Here is a 15,022-nt window from a genome sequence, read left to right as displayed (position 1 = left end):
ACATGTCTGTGTGTTTTTGTTTATTGCTGGTATCAACATTTCATCTTTTTCTCAGTACATGATGACCTTAGCTCTAAGGGTGCGATGATTTGTGAAAATTGTCAGTTAAATTCATTTAAGTAAATTCATTTGTCGACAATAGTCGGCGTCGTCATCGCTTGAGTTTTTCCAGACTGATCTGAGTCAGCGCGGCCATTTTCAACAACAACGCAGGTGAGAAACATTTTAAGTGTTGGAGCCAAAAATATCTTGCTCATTTTGCAAAGCGGACCTTGTTTTTTATGGAGGTACATCGCGATATGGGAGAATTTAAAGCGGCAGCATGATGTCGGACAACTGTAGGACACAACCTCAACTTGGTAAAATAGTTAGCGTTAGAGATGTCCGATAATATCGGCCGATAAATGCTTTAAAATGTAATATCGGAAATTATAGGTATCTGTTTCAAAATTATCGGTATCGGTTTCAAAAAATTAAATTTATGACTTTTTAAAACGCCGCTGTGTACACGGACGTAGGGAGAAGTACAGAGCGCCAATAAACCTTAAAAGGCACTGCCTTTGCGTGCCGGCCCAGTCACATAATATCTACGGCTTTTCACACACACAAGTGAATGCAAACCATACTTGTTCAACAGCCATACAGGTCACACTGAGGGTGTCCGTATAAACAACTTTAACACTGTTACAAATATGCGCCACACTGTGAACCCACACCAAACAAGAATGACAAACACATTTCGGGAAAACATCCGCACCGTAACACAACATAAACAATACCCAGAACCCCTTGCAGCACTAACTCTTCCGGGACGCTACAATATATACCCCCGCTAACAAAATTAGGCATAATAATGTGTTAATTCCACGACTGCATATATCGGTATCGGTTGATATCGGAATCGGTAATTAAGAGTTGGACAATATCGGAATATCGGCTAAAAAGCCATTATTGGACATCTCTAGTTAGCGTGCTAGCTAGCTAACAAGTGTGAGATGAAGTTGTGTGAAAAATAAATTGACCTATCATTTTAGCCAAAGTACGCCAGCTAAATTTTGTCTACAGCAAATCAAGTACTTTTTGTACCTTGGAACTTAAGGTGTGAAGCAGCTCCAATTGTGCAAAGAAGAAAGGCACAAAATATTATGTCAATCACACACACCAACATTAGACACCACGGTGCCGATATCATAAAATTATAAAATCTATCATACAGCTAAAATGTTCAGAATTAATCGAGTCTTTTAGATCGCTAAAAATGCCAGGAGTTAATCATTAAACAGTAAGATATGTTTAAACACATCGTCATTACAAAACACTTGTTCTTTTTTTGAGGAAGTGAGATTGCTTTGGTGTTTGTTTTTTTGTGGCTACTTTGACTGTCCTTTGTTTTTATTAAAAAAATACTTTTGTCAGCACTGGGCCTGTCTTTGCTTTTAAAGCAGTGCTTCTCAAATATTTCCTTTTATGCCCCCTCTAGGGAGAAGAAAATGTGACTATAAATAATATAATTTGTCTATAAAATTGTTATAAGTATATCTCTGCTTAACATTGTAAGCATATTAACATTAAAAGAAACAACACAACGGTCTTTCCTCGTCTCCCACCGTGGTTACAGTGAAACCAAGTGCTACATACGCCTCATCATATGTTCCCTGAGGTCACACGCGCCCGCCTGGCATCGCACACCCCCAGATGGATATTTGAGGACTGCTTTTAAATGGACAAACGTTTGCTAGTTATTTTAGTTTTCGTAACAGCCTAATGAGCAGCAGAGTTACAGTATGAATACATAAATATGAATGAATTAGTCATCTTTGTTTGTTAGCACATGCCAAAAATATCTTAAAGCTGAATTTCAAAGCAGATTGCTAAATCACGCTTATAATTATAATCCAATTAGCTGACTAATCGTTAAGATAATTAATGACTATTTGACTATCATAATAGTTGTTAGCCCAAATTATCTCTATCCATTTGGCCCTCGTGTCATTAATTGGACATGCCTGCTTGACCCAAACATACAATTGATCGTTTGTTGTGTGAAACATGTACCTTAATTTCCAGTCTATAAGACGCTACTTTGTCCCCCAGACTTTGAACTCTACGCTTTATCAATAGAGCGCCTAATTTATGGATTTTTTTACAGGTTCTCAAATGAGCCTCGTCACATCAGACCACGGTCACAATGGACTAATAAAATAGTTCACATTAAATCAAAAGAACTATGCAGTCACTCATTTATGAGAAGACACAAAAAAATCTACCACCACCAACAGGCTCCGAAGGTCCGGATGGCTAAACGCGAAAAAAGAAGGCACAAAAACAGAGGAAACCGGCCTCCAGACAAAATTCTCGCCACGGGACGAAGCAACCCTGAGTCCTCAACTCCGACATGGAAGAATGCGGCCCCAGCGTGCATTCCGAGGAGGACGACAACTGCGCTCACCGGTAGGCTGAAAGCGTGTTACAGGCACTGTCTTTTCTTAAATTTATGAATGTACACAAATGTCTGTCTAAACATTTCATGTTTCAATGTGAACACCTGAGGCTAGTAGACGGGTGCGCTCAACATATGCACAAAATAAAATGTGTCCTAAAACTAAGTGGGTGCGGTTTAAAAACAGATGTGCTCTAAAGCCCAGAAGTTACGGTATATCAAATGACAAAATACAATTATACAGCGTTATGTAGTCCATCTAGTTTAAAGGAAATAGTCATCACATCCCACTTAGGGCTTAACTCTATAGCAAATTTTTAAACATATTTGACATATTTTTTGCCTCACTGAAGCATAAAAATTGCTAGATGAACTACAAATATCAATACTACACTAGTATTGTCAGTAGATGAGACCATGGCTCCTAAAGTCAGTACAGTTGTCTTATTTTCTATTATGTCCACTAAATGTTTAAAAAACAAGTGTAAAAGTGACGATGTGTGTTTTTTGATGTCTCGACAGCTTTAATAAGGTTAAAAAACATATTTTGATGGTCATAAAAAGTTTTATATTCTAGCTATGAAAAAATTATATTTCTAATTAATAATTCCTACTTTGCTGAAATTAATCTACCGCGGTCATGCCTGGAACCAGTTAACAGCGATAAACGAGGGACAACTGTATTCCCGCGAAAGATTCCTTTGATGCGTAATTAAATTTACGCATTTCTTTGATTCATACGGTAAAGAGGGTGCATGAAGTCCAACATTGGTTGAGCTGGCGTCCACACCATGTTTAACATCTTAAGGCCCAAGCTGTTTGTTTACATGCTTTTATTTATTTCTCTTTGCTATTTGGGCTTATTGGACCCTAATTAGTATAAAAACTAAAAATCATCTTTTAATATGATGTACTTAGTTCAAAAGTGCACAAACGTGTACTTCATGTGAAGTGACATGCAAATTTTTATTTTTACACTTTTTTTTCCAAATTCCATTGTATGTTATACTCTTCTGACACCACCAGATGGCAGTATAAGTGTCCATATGTCGGCATAAGACCCCAATTCAGTAGTGTACACAATTTTGGAAATAAGAGCTAAAAGGTGCTGTCCACGCATGTGGCCACTAAGGCCTTTAGAGGTTAATATCAGCAGTGCAGTCTTAAGCGCACGCCGAGTTAGACTTCACAAAAGTGAAACAGGCAAACCGGCTGCAGCAGCCCGAGAAAGTTTGTTAATGCTGGCTGGTGTGATCATGGAGCTCGGTGCGCATACACAATGGCCTCTGGCATGGGCCGTAGCCGCTGCTGCTCTTCTGCCCCCGACTGTAAAAGTGCTTGATTTGATAGGCAGCGGAGCCTAGTTGTTAAACGATCACCATTTAAAATGGCGACAGCCAGAATCGTGACTAAAACTCAATTAATTGTGCAACCTGAGTCGGTATCTCTCATCTTTGACGGCTTTGCCCACGTACCAACTTTGTAGTGGACGCATCCCTCCAGGTCGCCCACATTAACCCAGCCCTGTTTCTTCTCCACCTCTGGGTCATTATGCAGAATCTTGTTACGAAGCCATGACAGATAATAAACTCGCAGCTTGTTCTTTTTGCCTAGGAAAAGAACCCAAAGTCAACCATCCATTATGCCAATGCTTTGCCACGTTCATCAGTAACGTGGTCCATGAAGAGATGCGGTGCCTGTACCTGATATAGTAACTAGGACATTCAGACCCTCCAGGACGTCCATTTGCTGGATGCGCCGCCGGTTGATGAGGGGGTACACTTTCCCCTGACCGCTGCGATCCAGCAGCATCAGGCCGCTCTCGGTCCCGACCAGTAGGTTGACACCTGTGGTTGCAAACGCGGCTTAGAGACACTTGCCTAAAGGGAATGACATAACAGTACAAACACCTACCCCAAAGGGCAGCGCACAGGATCTCCGAGTTGAACCGCTTCTTATACTTCCGGATCTCTGGCGTGTCGCTGGGCGGACGTGTGTTGACGGGGTTGACATTAACCACTGAGCCTTTGCGCGACGGGTCAGACCTCAGTGGGTCTGCGAGACGTACGTCCTGCCCAAATACAGCTGTGCGCAGACAGAAGAGTTTGAAGACTCACATTTGACACAGCAAACTAGCCCACTTTTGACTCACCCATGTTGTTGAGTGAGCTGCCGCTGGATGGGGAGATCTGGAGAAGGCGAGGGTCGATGAAGGGAGTGAAGGAGGAAGATGATTTGTGTTTGGACATGGAATTGCTCTCCGATTGGCTCTGTCCGACACAGGAACAACATGACAGACTCAGCACAGAGTTACCAGATTGAACGACTAAACAGTCCTCACTCTGTTATAGCTCAAAGTATAGTGCTACCTTTGTTTTCGTATAATTTGGTTTTCCACTGGAATTCTTTCAGTTATCTTACGGTTATTGTGCGGAACCCACTAGTTTGTTTGAATCAAGTGCCCAAACAAAGAATTCCATGTGTTGGTGACTCAGCCTGTGTGGAGATATAGTGGTTCTTTTAGAGGTGGGTATTATACCCAGAGTCAAGCTACGGATTATTCTAATCATCTTTATTATGTGGTGCTTGCGGTTTAGTTGTTCATAAAACGCACACAGAAGAACGATGAACAATTATTGAATGAAAGAAGGTGAAAATACTGTTAAATGTACATATATGTGTGTAATACATATCAAATAGGACTGCACAATTAAGGGATAAAAAACAAACAATTATGCCAAAAATTGCAATAGTGATTTGATTTGAGATTTTTAGACTTTATTAATTTGAATGCAAAAAATTGCAAACATTATGAAAGAGGTTGCGTTACTTTTAGACTGTCATTCAACATGTTTGTCTTCTCAAGTTGCCACACATTAAAACAACATGCAATAATCTTCTTTCAGACATATTAGGCCGCTTGTCATAGCCTCATCGTCGTCCACACCTTTCAAACTAAGTTGATGTTGTACTGCTGTCACTGGAGATGTTCCTTCAGCCATTTTTACCATTTTTGTTATTAGCACACTGACTGCATCAGCTGCAACGCACACAAACTTGCTGTTTCCTGTACCCACTTGTAATTGGCCAGCTGGCCATGGAGGCAAGGCTCAACAATTCTGATTCAAAGATGGAGACAAAAAAAATACAGGTATTATAGTAGCCAAAACCTGAATGTCGATTTGAAGTTGATTATATGTGCAGCCCTAAAATTATTATTATATATATTGTTGTAAAACTATTATTCTCTATAAAAAAAATCATATTTTTGAGTGTCTGGAATAATTTCCTATGGGAAAAACTGGTTTGGTTTTTGTACGATTTGGTCTTCGCACCTTTTGAAATAGATACTAAAACGAAAACAAAGGTAACGCTGTAATGAAAATTATTTGTTAAACAAACAAGCATTATAGAAAATATCAAAGCACTTTGTTAGACACACAAGCATATTAAAACATGTAGCTGAAGTGAAGATGAGATTATTTTGGACAGTGGAAATGGAAAGGAAGAAGCCATGGTAGTAAATATTATTGGCTGCAGTAAAGTGTTGAAAGGCTGCTTGTGATCACGTGCAGGCAGAAGAGGACCCTAAATTTACCACCAAGATGCATTTGGTTCGAGGCAATAGTAAAAACTCACTATCACAGAAACACTTGTTAGTTCACTCCACGAAGTTCCAGGGAAGGTTTCCTCCCTGCTATGACAGTGTTCTACCACCAGGACAGAGCCATGTTAGAGGGAGGTGTCAGCTTGGCCACGAGGAGGCAGAGGAGAGGAAGAGCAAAGCCAGGAGATGCAGAGATGCTCGACCCAACAACTAGGATGGTACTTTAGGTTTCATACAGGCTCGGAGTTGCTCTCTTTTTTACTCTGTCAGCCTTAACAAATACAGAACCTTGATGTAAAATATACCTAAAAGTAATCTCAACAGGAGGAAGAGTATTCGTGTGACCAGTTGCATCATCACTTGTTGTCAAAAACAGTGGCGTCGCAAGCGTCACCTTCACACTAATGAGTCATAATGTTAGGAGTGCTGCATTATAATTGGTCCGTTTTTTTTACCCTTGTATTATAGTTAAAACATTTTACTTTAACATTGTCTGTACAGTCATACACATGGCGACAGACCCTGAAACAGAATAGTTCCAGCTAAATCAGAAGTCAATCAGTGCGCTGGAATGAAATGTGTTTGACTATGAAACAGTCTCACCGCACTTTTAAGGTTATACTACTATGGACCCAGACAACTTAAAGAGAAGCATGCAACTCTTATTTGACCCAGATTGGCTGCCTGTACTGTCTATCCGAGCCTGAACAGCCTGCAGTCCATTCCTGCGTTGCTGGCCTCAGCAGAGTAAGGGCCACGTACCTCAATGGCAACAAGCTTGTCCAAGGGGTTCTGTGAGGACATGGCCAGACTGGCATGGCTAGGAGATGATGAGAAGGAGGAAGAGGAGGAGGGGGAGGAAAGCATGGATGTGGAAGAGGATGGGGAGTGATGGCTCTGCTGGATAAGGTCTGGTAGGTGGTGAATGCGGCCAACAAAGCCATTTTTCTCTTGGAAGCTGTGGCTTGGGGTTTGGGGATGGCCGTGAGCGTTGCCGGCCAGGGAAGCGGAAGAGAGACTGATCAACCGCTTTATGTCAGCGGTGCTCTGCAAGCAAGAACAGGCACACTTTTGGGCTCAACTTTTGAGCGTGCAGGCTTGTGTGTTTAGGATCCTCTTCTTCCAACAAACAACATATTCTCAGTGGGTCTATGTACGTATACTTCACACAAAAATGCAGGATAGCGATGAATTGGTGGATGAAAACGTTAAACAAAGTCTATGTTCTACTGGTGGAAGTCATGGTTATATATGGCGTCAAACAGTGCCAAAATCTTAGCGCGTAAAAAACTCAGCGTGTGTAGACTTAATATGAGCACACAAAGTGTCTTTCACTTAATCCACGTGTGCAGCATTCCACCCTTTTTGGCACTTAGAAGCAGGCATTTAATTCACAGCACAGCAACTCCCCTCTTTTCTGATTGGTCACTTTAAACACCTACTCTCTCCTGATCAGAGCCAATTTGAGGGAGCCTGTTGTGTGTCCCCTTCTGAAAGGTGTCTGACAAAATAAGCCAATATCACTGTATTTTGCAGTTTAATATACATGTTTTACACTGCAACCTATTAAACGATGGCATTACGATAGGTTATGTCATGTCAAAAATGTCGATCTTTAACAACAACTTTTAACAACCGTTGCATTTTATAGACCTACTTTATATGATAAAAGGTAGCTCATTTATCAATGATGATGTCATAGTGCCAGAGTCGCGAGTGTGATGCCCTCACAATATGATCAAATGTTATTTTATAGTTTTTATTTTAAGCATTTTACTCCATAAGCAATGATATAATAGTTCATTTTGTCTAAACTTTACTCTAAAGACTACTCTTCTTGAGAAGGGCCACAGTTTGCCAGTACCAGTTCCCTCAAATAGGCTCTGACCAGGACGAGTGGGTGTTTAAAGTGACCAAACAGAAAGGAGGGGAGTTGCAGAGGCAATGTGTGCATTGTGTGTTGCATAGTAACATGAAACAGTTGGAACAAATCGATCAAACAACCGTGAAAGCTTATCTTCTGCATCAGACATAATGAATGTAGCTGATGAAAATACTGTTACTCACATGTCTAGCTTTAGTTTAAAAAAACACATTTGTCTGCTTGAATACAATACTGAGCGGTTATTCCATGGGGGTGTCACATATGAACGCTTATTTGTTGGAAACAACGCATCGCAATCACGTTAAATTGCTTGCCAGGACGTGGGCAGCTAGATTACCTTACATCGCCCTACCAGAACACAGGTTTTTTTTACTCAATGTCCGCCCCTAAGTGCCAAAAGAGTGGAACGTCACACACGTGGAGAACGATAGATACATTGCGAGCATAGAATCCGCTTGAGAGCAAAAAGACGCTGCCAAAGCATGTATCTCATTTAGACTTCGGAGGGAAAGGTACTAGGAACGAGAGACAAAGGGAGAGTGGACAGAGGTGAGTGCGCTCGGCACACACACGTCAAGTTAACTTTCAGTTTCGATCCGTGTCAAGACGAGGCAGCCAAGGCGGACAAATAGCATGCGAGGAGGGCATCCATTTTAGAGATTGTTCCGGACTTTAGACAGCTTAGTTAACTCTCCAGCGTTGGTATTGCTATTGTTTGTACGTACTCCTTTTTAGTAGAATGAATTGTTTAAGTTCCATTCTAGTCACCTCTCATTAATTTAGACAGCCTGAGAATAAAATGATCTGGGTGAACTCTTCCCTCTTAAAAGGAGTGTCCCAATATGTGCAAGATTTTGACACTGTTTTGACGCCATAGTTATGTGCTGACAATGTTTTAAAAAGATCTTCTCATCTCTTCTCCGTACCTGTCTGATGACCAGCGTACCATCCTTTGAGGGAGTAGTGGCCTGCTCGCTCTCAGAGTCTTCAACCAGCATTGTTTTAGCAGACCCAGTTTCTCCATTACTCAGCCTCCTGTGGAAACCATGAGAGGACCTGATGGCCACAATCAGACCCATTTTAATAAAATCTACGTTAAAAAAAACAAACAGACAAACAGTATAGCATAACTGACCGAGAGTCCTCAGCACCCGAGGTGGATTCCTCTCCCGCCTCCTGATCTACTTCTTCATCGTCTTCCTCATCGGTGGTGCCAGAGTCCTCACTTGAGGAAGAGTAGTCAGTCACTTTGTGGGGAGGTCGCACGTCGTCCACTGCACGGAGCTCCTTGGCGAGGGCTGTCAGGTCCTGAGGAGCAGTGAAAAACATGAGCTTGGTGACAGCAAACGCTCGCATGCACGTCATTGAGATTGTGTTTAAGTCCGGTGGTGGAGGTTTCAGCCACTGCGTAGGGTAACAAAGTGAAGAAGGAATCGTGCAGGCACACAATGGCACATTCGCAGGTGTAAATAATTACGGAATTAATCCTACAAAAAAGCAAAAAGGTTTTAACTTTAACCGTTACAGGATGCAGTGACTGGCGGAAATGGAGCAGGAACAGCAGAGGAAAGATGATTTTGTCTTTTTTAATGGTCTTACCATGTCAACCTAAGTGGTTCCACAACAAATACCAAACATTCGATTATTGTGAAGGTACACGTCAGGTGGGTGAGATAAAAAAAGAGGGGGGTTAACCTTTTTATCAACAGTTTTGCTGCCTAATTACAAAACAGAAGACTTACAGCAGGTCTAGTGGGCCTGGCCAAGTTCTTTTCATCGGTTTTTTTGGGAACACTCTCAGGGCGTTGGAGGGGCGAACCTTCAGATTTGGACGATGCTTCAAAAAGGAAAAGAGAGAAGATTATATGTAAGTGTTGGGTTTAAACGATAAAGCAATCAAGCTTAGCTACCGGTAAGTGTCTGAGTACGGTAGCAGGGGACTCACAGCGTGGCCTGAAGCGGTCCCCAGGACTGGCCTGGGAGCTGGAGTTGGAGGAACCAGAGGAGCTGCCGCTGCCAGGCCGAGGCTGCAATTTCTCCACACGGTCCCACAGAGGGCGGTGGTCCACGTTGCTGTCCAAAACAAATAAGGGCACCATGTTCAATTATATACCCCACACCATTTACATTAGGGATGCCTGATATTATCAGGCGATATTGGCATAAAAATTTAATATTTAGGGATGAGCTGATCAATTTGCAACTGATCAGTATCAGCCGTTTTCTGTGAAAAAAAAAGCCATTAATGCCTTTCAACGCCGATCCCATGTAATTGATAATTTATCTATTTTTGGTGGCTAGCAACTAATGGTGTATGGCCACTCCCCTACCTTAATAATCATCGCCTCCATTGTAGAAAATGAACAAAATTTCTTACAGGTAGGAGGATGACGCTAAACATTCGGTTCGAAGCTGGCGCCATCAGGGCGCTGCTCCGTACTCCATCGCACCACGGGGAGTTTAGCGGCAAAGGGGTGGGATGGGGGTAATTGTGCATATTTGTGTGGAAGTTTTTGAGTGCATGCTATGTAAGTGCTTAGTAAACTTGAAGAAAAGTAGATATCAATCATAGAACCACGTCACAGCAAAAAGTAATCGGCTATTAACAGGTATAAATAAGTAGATTGTTAATAGTCTAGCGAGAGGATAATGAAACATATGTTGTAAAGGCTACACAAATGGAAGGGCGGATTAATCGATATATCGTAGTGTTGAAACAATGAGTAATATCAGTGTCAGGCAGCTACAGCTTGTTCAGAACGCTGCTGCTAGAGTTCTAACAAAGACCAAAAAATGTGAGCACATTACACCAATTCTTAAATCCTTACATTGGCTCCCTGTACATCAGAGAATTGATTTCAAAATCCTCCTGCTCACATATAAATCACTAAATGGTCTAGGGCCCAAGTATATCACTGATATGCTCCCACTATATAAGCCCTCTAGATCACTAAGATCTTCTGAGACCAATCTGTTAGCGGTTCCAAGAGTAAACTCAAATCAAGGGAGAGCATCATTCAGTCACTATGCAACACATAGCTGGAATAAACTTCCTGAAGATGTCAGACTTTCCCCAACTCTCACTACTTTTAAAACTAGACTGAAGACTTTTATGTTCACCTTAGCTTTCAGCTAAATCTTTTAATCTTTTAACTTTTAACGTCTGCACTGTTTTTATTTTTATTGTCTGCATTTTAATTTTGCTTTTATTTTCTTTCATTTCACTTTGTTGTCTGTGAAGCACTTTGAGTCTGCCTTGTGTATGAAAAGCGCTATACAAATAAAGCTGCCTTGCCTTGCCTTGCCTATGATCGATAGTAGAGTGATTAAATCTATATTATTTTCACAAAATATTTTTTTGTGATTTTTGTTGATGTTTTCATGCTGATAATAATTTAATCAGATAAGGTATTTCCTGGATTTTTGGGACGTGTGTGATGACCCTTAAATAACATGAAGAGCAAAGTTTATTATTTTTCACTTTTGAATACCTTCTGCTAATTCTTCCATTTACACTCGAATTGACTCTTACAGCCACGCCCCCATTACACATACACACTCAGTTCATTATCTTTGCACAATGCTTGGCAGATTATAGAGTGAGTGTGCATTGTGTGTTGTATAGTAACATAAAACAGTTGAAACAAATCGATCAAACAACTGTGAAAGCTTATCTTCTGCATCAGACATAATGAATATAGCTGACGAAAATACTGTTAACCACATGTCTAGCTTTATTTTTAAACCACATTTGTCTGCTTGACTACAATACTGAGAGGTTATTCCATGGGGGTGTCACATATGAACGCTTATTTGTTGGAAACAACGCATCGCAATCACGTTAAATCACTTGCCAGGACGTGGGCAGCTAGATTACCTTATATCGCCCTGCCAAAACACAGGTTTATTTGTTCTAAACAGATGAAGGTATTGTAGTCTGGTGGTAACAGTGTGAGTATTGTGGGTGTTGCTTTATTACTTTTCATCATAGATTCAATTCAAGCTGCAAGCACGGTAGACTTTTTTCCTTCTTTTATATGTTACTTTTCCATACTATTTTCTTTCAACACACCAGGCATTGTAATCATGGCAGTAGGTATACTTATCATATTTACGAAGTAGTTGGGCACTTATACAGTTGGAGCATTTAGATGAAGCAGTAAGAGTAATGACAAATCTGCGTACATGAACAAAAAGATTAATTGACCTAACTGCCACAGCTGCACTCAGAAGCAAGATAACACAGAAGCCAGTTAAACAAACCATAGCTATAACAAGTTTATTAGTCCAGACTTGTGTCATACTTTGCGCTTTCCTTTCTTTTACGGATGTCTGTGCCACATAGAAATGTGCAGTTTTGCAGATTGTCAAGTTGTCAGCCTTATTTAGTTGGATAATATAATTGATCTGTCTTACTTATTTTACTTGACTATATGTTATGATTTTTTTAATGTTTGAAAATGTTAAACATAAATACAGTTTCATCCCTTGCCTCTTAGCGCTCCGAATTTTGATATTTTTTATTTGTGTTTTTAAAGCAACTTTAATGTATTTTAGGTTTAAATTAAGTCATATGTATGTCCTATATGTATTACAGTACAGTATTTGTCTTATTTCCCATTATTATGTTGTGGTGACCACAACAGATATTCACCAAAGGGGGACTTTTGTTTCCGAGTTAAATGGAACTTCCATTTCTATGCTGATGGAGTCATTGTTTACATGCCTGTTTGTCATGTTAAATAGAGAGTAAAACGGTTGATGCGCTTTTTCTTCGAAGCCCAACTGAGAAGAATTACACAGCATGTGACAAAGTATTTCCATGTAGTGGCTGTGCTGAAAGTCTCAACGCCGGCTAGAGTAATGACGTTTGGAGTATCCTCTGGCTATCAGTAGCCACGTGTACATGGGCAAACTTGATTTAATCTGATCATAATTTGGATTAGAACATACACCCTGAAAAAAAAAAATCTAATTATGACAGGCATTTTCATGCATCACACCTTAGATCGGAATGCTTTATTTTGACATGCGCAGCACATACCGGAAACAAAAGTAGAAGAAGCAGCTCTGTGCATTTCTGCTTGTCCGACGTCGTCACATTACTAATTTTATCTTCTCTTCGCTACTTTTGTTTTTCCTCTCTTTTTGACATGGAGCTGTTCTGTGCCCTCTGTGCTTGCGACGCCCTCTTTATGTTACGAGATTGTGTATGTGCCTGAGTCTAGCACAGGGGTCACCAACGCGGTGCCCGCGGGCACCAGGTAGCCCGTAAGGACCAGATGAGTAGCCCGCTGGCCTGTTCTAAAAATAGCTCAAATAGCAGCACTTACCAGTGAGCTGCCTCTATTTTTTTAATTGTATTTATTTACTAGCAAGCTGGTCTCGCTTTGCCTGACATTTTTAATTCTAAGAGAGACAAAACTCAAATATAATTTGAAAATCCAAGAAAATATTTTAAAGACTTGGTCTTCACTTGTTTAAATAAATTCATTATTTTTTTTACTTTGCTTCTTATAACTTTCAGAAAGACAATTTTAGAGAAAAAATACAACCTTAAAAATGATTTTAGGATTTTTAAACACATATACCTTTTTACCTTTTAAATTCCTTCCTCTTCTTTCCTGACAATTTAAATCAATGTTCAAGTAAAAAAAAATGTTTATTGTAAAGAATAATAAATACATTTTAATTTAATTCTTAATTTTAGCTTCTGTTTTTTCGACGAAGAAAACTTATTATGATTAAAATGCAAAAAAATTATTCTGTCAAATCTAGAAAATCTGTAGAATCAAATTTAAATCTTATTTCAAAGTCTTTTGAATTTCTTTTAAAAATTTGGTTCTGGAAAATCTAGAAGAAATAACGATTTGTCTTTGTTATAAATATAGCTTGGTCCAATTTGTTATATATTCTAACAAAGTGCAGATTGGATTTTAACCTATTTAAAACATGTCATCCAAATTCTAAAATTAATCTTAATCAGGAAAAATTACTAATGATGTTCCATAAATTCTTTTTTTAATTTTTTCAAAAAGATTCGAATTAGCTAGTTTTTCTCTTCTTTTTTTCGGTTGAATTTTGAATTTTAAAGAGTCGAAATTGAAGATAAACTATGTTTCAAAATTTAATTGTCATTTTTTTCGTGTTTTCTCCTCTTTTAAACCGTTCAATTAAGTGTAAATATCATTAATTATTAATAATAACATAGAGTTAAAGGTAAATTGAGCAAATTGGCTATTTCTGGCAATTTATTTAAGTGTGTATCAAACTGGTAGCCCTTCGCATTAATCACTACCCAAGAAGTAGCACTTGCTTTCAAAAAGGTTGGTGACCCCTGGTCTAGCAGTTATCACTTGGAGTAACTATAAGGTCCTGAATAAAACGGCTTGTTGAGACAACTGGATCCCTTTTTTCAGACCATACTTTTGTTTTTGCTAGTCTGGGTTTTAGAGCAACAAACTCAACAGTATATAATCGAGGGGGAAGACAACTGCAAGACAATGGTTTCATTTCAAGACTACTAAATTTAGTCCCCCATCCACAATTTAAGTAAATCTGACATCAAAGACATGCGCAGTAAGGATAATTTAGATCCGAATTTCGGAAGAAGTGTTATACGCGATACAATCCAAATGACTATCGGCATAAACCATAACCATAACCACAACACCAGGGGGAGCTCCACTAACCACGTTAAACCCAGATTCCGATCTAACAAAGGTCTTAACTCATTCTCTTTCTATGCCACATCAATATGGAATGCACTCCCAACAGGTGTAAAAGAAAGAGCATCTCTATCCTCCTTCAAAACCGCACTAAAAGAACACCTCCAGGCAACTTCAACCCTAAACTAACACCCTCCCCTCACTTCCCCTTCCTCATCAAAGCTCTTCGGATTGTAAATAATCAAATGTAAATAATCAAATGTAGATACTTTTTCTTATAATTTGTGATCTCTCTCTCTGTGTCCACTACTTGCTGTACATATCCTACCAAGTCAGTACTAAACAGTTCCAATGTCCATTTCTCTGATTATGCAATTGTTGATGACTAAAATGTTGATACCAACCAAACCTAACCCCCCCCC

The 15,022-nt window shown here is 39.7% G+C and overlaps 1 protein-coding gene across 5 annotated transcripts in view; it reads right to left on the bottom strand.

Annotated features, from left to right (window-relative positions):
- Nucleotides 1-15,022, bottom strand: part of LOC133658434 (mitogen-activated protein kinase kinase kinase kinase 4-like) — a 63,318-nt gene that overhangs the window by 8,948 nt on the left and 39,348 nt on the right. For 3 of the 5 annotated variants that reach the window (XM_062060512.1, XM_062060487.1, XM_062060521.1), the window contains 9 exons: nt 9,878-10,005; nt 9,675-9,769; nt 9,068-9,240; nt 8,859-8,988; nt 6,810-7,094; nt 4,593-4,710; nt 4,355-4,525; nt 4,144-4,287; nt 3,916-4,050 (listed from right to left, as the gene is read on the bottom strand). In XM_062060512.1, the coding sequence (XP_061916496.1) occupies nt 3,916-4,050; nt 4,144-4,287; nt 4,355-4,525; nt 4,593-4,710; nt 6,810-7,094; nt 8,859-8,988; nt 9,068-9,240; nt 9,675-9,769; nt 9,878-10,005 (1,379 nt within the window). The remainder of the gene's footprint in view (nt 1-3,915; nt 4,051-4,143; nt 4,288-4,354; nt 4,526-4,592; nt 4,711-6,809; nt 7,095-8,858; nt 8,989-9,067; nt 9,241-9,674; nt 9,770-9,877; nt 10,006-15,022) is intronic. The other 2 variants (XM_062060496.1, XM_062060504.1) reach the window with 1 other exon arrangement.

Source organism: Entelurus aequoreus, linkage group LG01 (genome assembly GCF_033978785.1).
Source record: "Entelurus aequoreus isolate RoL-2023_Sb linkage group LG01, RoL_Eaeq_v1.1, whole genome shotgun sequence".
Taxonomy (NCBI): Eukaryota; Metazoa; Chordata; class Actinopteri; order Syngnathiformes; family Syngnathidae; genus Entelurus; species Entelurus aequoreus.
Note: the sequence above shows the minus strand (reverse complement) of the source record. Positions and strands in the feature narration are given on the sequence as shown.